This window comes from Castanea sativa, chromosome 12 (assembly GCF_040712315.1).
Source record: "Castanea sativa cultivar Marrone di Chiusa Pesio chromosome 12, ASM4071231v1".
Classification (NCBI taxonomy): Eukaryota; Viridiplantae; Streptophyta; class Magnoliopsida; order Fagales; family Fagaceae; genus Castanea; species Castanea sativa.
In genome coordinates this window covers 28,195,871-28,199,889 of record NC_134024.1, presented here as the reverse complement: position 1 = coordinate 28,199,889, position 4,019 = coordinate 28,195,871, and the positions used below count along the sequence as shown (strand labels likewise).

Genomic DNA, 4,019 nt, shown 5'->3' with positions numbered 1-4,019 from the left:
TCATAACAAACATGTCTGGTTGCCCCAGAATCAATCCACCACCCTCCTAAGCCTTCGAGAATATTAATCTCGGTAACCATAGCCACAAGAGACTCTTCAATGACATTGGCTTGAGCCATAGGCCCATGTTTTCGAAAACGACAATTTCTAGCCGAATGTCCAGGCTTTCCACATACAAAACATGCATAATTGCTATTATTAGTATGGTTGCCATTATTTGGAGCATGCTTAGGATGGTGTGCTTGGTTCCTTCTTTGATTAGAGTGAGTCTTATGTTGAGGCTGATTTCCATTTGGCCTATGTTTGAAGTTCCTTTTCTTAGGCCTTACATAGTCATTATTTTTTGCATTGGCTTTTGGCATGTTTTCATTTGAAGAGATAAAATTTACCTTAGGACCATTTGCTCCATGGAGTTCAACAGTTTTGTCTTGGTTCCTTGCCTCTTTCTACACTCTCAAATGGGTGATAAGGGATTCAATGGAGAGTTCCTTTTGCTTGTGTCTCAAGACTTTGGCAAACTCCTTCCAAGATTCAGGCAGCTTGTCAAGGATGGTTGAAACTTGCATTTGTTCATCTACACAAATGCCTTCATATCGAACATCTTGTGCAATCATTTGGAATTCATAGGATTGTTCCACCACGGACTTGCCTTCAACCATCCGAAATCTGAAAAATCTGCTACATGCATATTTTTTGGAACCAACTTCCTCTGTATCATATTTCTGATTCAATGCCTTCCATATCTTTTTGGCTAATTTGTAAGCTTGATCATAATAATTATACAAATCATTAGAAAGACAATTAAGTAAATAATTTCTACAGTAAAGACGATCCTTATCCCATTTCTTAACATCTTTTTCATGTTGAGAAAGTTCTTCTTCAGTCAATTGTTTAGATTTCTTTTTCTTTGGTTTTTTCTCAGTTAACACATAAGCCACATTCAAGAGAGTAAGATAAAATAAAGTCTTTTGTCTCCACCTCTTAAAGTTAACACCACAGAAGCGGAATGGCTTATTAAGATCACCTGCTCCAGAGGAATTAGACATAACATTACCATTTTCCAAGGATGATTTTGTGTACTCCATATCGATTTGTCTCAAATTGTTGGAAATAAAGGAGAGATAATACCTGAATTTTCCTTGGAAATTACACAATTTGATTTTACCAAAAGATGTAGCAAAGATGAGGTGTGGACCAAGTCACTGTCTTGAAACAAATCGTGCTGTCTACGGTATATTCAATGTAGTTAGACAAATAGTTTCTGCACGTTTTCCCCAGGATACAACAGCCCAGCTACTTTTGCTGATTATCCTTGCGAGCCTACACTACTCGTAGGATATAAGCTCTCTATAGTACTTTCCTTTCCCAGAAAATTTTGTAAAAAATTGAATATTTTTGTGAGTAGTAAGAAGCAATAGATGAGAAGTGTTTAAAAAAAAAATTGTTTTTGAAAAGTGTGCAGCTTTGTAATTCAAGAATAAAAATATGTATATGTCAAACTTTTATTTCTCTCTCTCTCTCTATATATATACGGCCAGACATTTGCTTGTCCTTAGCCAAGAAATAAAACGTTTGCTATCTTTTTTAAAACTTTTAAATGATCATAATATATATATATATATATATATATATATATATATATATATATATATATATATATATTATAAACCGGTCAAATCTTTATGTACGTTGAGAACTAAAAAAGGAAGGATCATAATGCCAAGCATTTAATGGCCCATTATTACAATAACTTTTCAAAAGTTTTCTTTCTGAATTTATGTTACAAAAATTGCTAGCTGTTATGCCGTTTACTCTCAAAAGATTGCTAGCTGTTTGACCACTTTCAATTAAGCCAAATAGTAAATATTTGTGTATATATGGTAATTCATTATAACATAAAATAATTTAGCAATAGCTGTACATTTAAGTGCTGAAAATCTTGCATATATAACGTTATTATGTCATATTTAAATAAGAACGTTTGAATACAAAACGTTTAGAATGGAAAGTATATTAAAAGCTGGCAATATATGGTATTAAAATTCACATTAATTTTCAGAGATTTCCTAATTAAAACCATTGAAATTAGCTATTCAAATTTTGAATTATATTTAAATTTTCAAAATTTAGCAATTAACGTATCTGACATTAAGGGATAATTGATTTCCTCAATTCACATAAATGAGTATTAAAGTAAATATGATATTTTTTATAAAAATATCCAACAGTAGTTACAGTACGGTCAAAGAAATGATGCTTGAATTATTAATCATGTAAACAAAAATAGTTTATACTATCACGAGTTATTAGGGAATATAAATTCAGATGCATAGACAATTTATGTGGGGTGCCGTGCCATGTAATAATTTTTCAAAAATTGCTTGTATTATCATGTTATACTCATATTGTCTGTGTCCATGCTTCCTAAATAAAAATTAATGCAAGAATCATTTGTGCGGAATATTGGTACTCTTTTTATAGCTCTAGTTTACAATGGGTTTTGTAAACTGCGGGAATATTGTTAAAGAGTTATCGTCAGTGAGCTATTATGTACGAGGTAAACTTATAGAGCTAGCTACTGTCTGTCTTCGTGTTTCATAGAAAGATGTATACATTTCCTTTGAGACATTTTTTATTCATTGCCTTCTTGTCACCTGAAGAAAATTTCTTAAAGAAAATTCTGTCGGCCTTGCACGGAAAATGTAGACAACCCCCACTTTCTTTCTCCACTACACATGGGCTACATTTGCGTCGAATTATGGTCGTTGATTTACCAACTTGGAATTATTATTGCATATTGTCTTATGATTGTGTTGGGTTGGTGTAATTTATTTCTATTTTGGCATTAAACATTTTTGTTTATGTTGTCCTGTTGATTTTAATAAATAAAACAATGGAAACATGATGGTTGTTGTAAGTGTACAATTTGTACACAGACCCAAAAACAAGTGATGGGCTCAGGCTCAAAGAGCCTTATACAATGAAATTTGTAGAGTATGGGTTTGAAACCTAGGTTTGGGATGTTGGAAAGTTGATTAACAGGCTAGAATGCCGCTGTCTATGTAAGTAATAGATGGACGTAACAAAAAACCCTCATCGGACGTAAGCCGATGACAATTTGTATAGTATTTCTTTTTCTAAGAAAAAGATTACAATTTTTAGTTTTTTACCAAGAAGAAGATCTCCCTCTTCTTTCCTCTCTCGTCTTCTTATATCCTTCTTCTTCTTCCCTGTTTCACCCACGTGTAACACAAATCTTTCTCTTAGATACTTGTCCCATCCACCACCTTCTTAAAGTCTTCAAATAATAGCTGGAAGGCTGAATTCTACTGTTCAGAGGTCATTTCTCCATTAATACGGCTAGAGACGTAGATGCAGGGTCTTTAATGCGGTGGTAGCAGCTTTTTCCTCAGATATTTCTTACACGTTCTTGCTTCTAAAGGGTGCTTGGATCACACCTTTACCCAACAGATCTTCTAGAATTCTGCCTCTAAGCCGTTTAGTAAGTCCCAGGGCCTTTGCTGGGCCTGTCCGAGGAAATACTCCTCCTCGGACAACTCATCGGACCACTATAGTGCGGACTGACCTGTGGGCCTAGAGACCCTGATTAAACAGACTTGTACCAACTAATCAGGCCCAAAGCCTAAACGTTTATTCAAGCACTTTTACCCCCCATAGTCGTTTTGTTTGACTTTGATTGTTTTATGAATATTTAAAATTTAAGGTCCAGAAAATAATGCTAAGAAGTAACTTTCATTTTCCTTAACTGACTTTGCGCTTGTGTTTGAATAAGTTTAAATGAATATGATCTGTTTGTTGTATCATTGGAAATTAATTTCTTCTTCAATTCTAGCAGAGGCTGGACTTATTTGAAATCAGTTATATTTTTCTATTGCTTTGGAAGTAGTCCTATCACATTGGAGAGAGAGAGAGAGAGAGAGAGAGAGAGAGAGAGAGAGAGAGAGAGAGAGAAGTGTCAATCACAATAAAAACATGATTTAATGATATTGTTCTTAGTG

The 4,019-nt window shown here is 34.0% G+C and overlaps 1 protein-coding gene across 1 annotated transcript; it reads right to left on the bottom strand.

Annotated features, from left to right (window-relative positions):
- Positions 1-446: 446 nt before the first annotated feature.
- On the bottom strand, positions 447-1,085 carry LOC142620472 (uncharacterized). The gene has a single exon (XM_075793836.1). It carries the CDS (start codon positions 1,083-1,085, stop codon positions 447-449), a length of 639 nt encoding a protein of 212 aa, XP_075649951.1.
- Between the last annotated feature and the right edge of the window lie 2,934 nt (positions 1,086-4,019).

Bases quoted from the DNA above. Each gene is read 5' to 3' on its own strand.
- LOC142620472 (XM_075793836.1), bottom strand. From the start codon at position 1,085: ATGGAGTACACAAAATCATCCTTGGAAAATGGTAATGTTATGTCTAAT.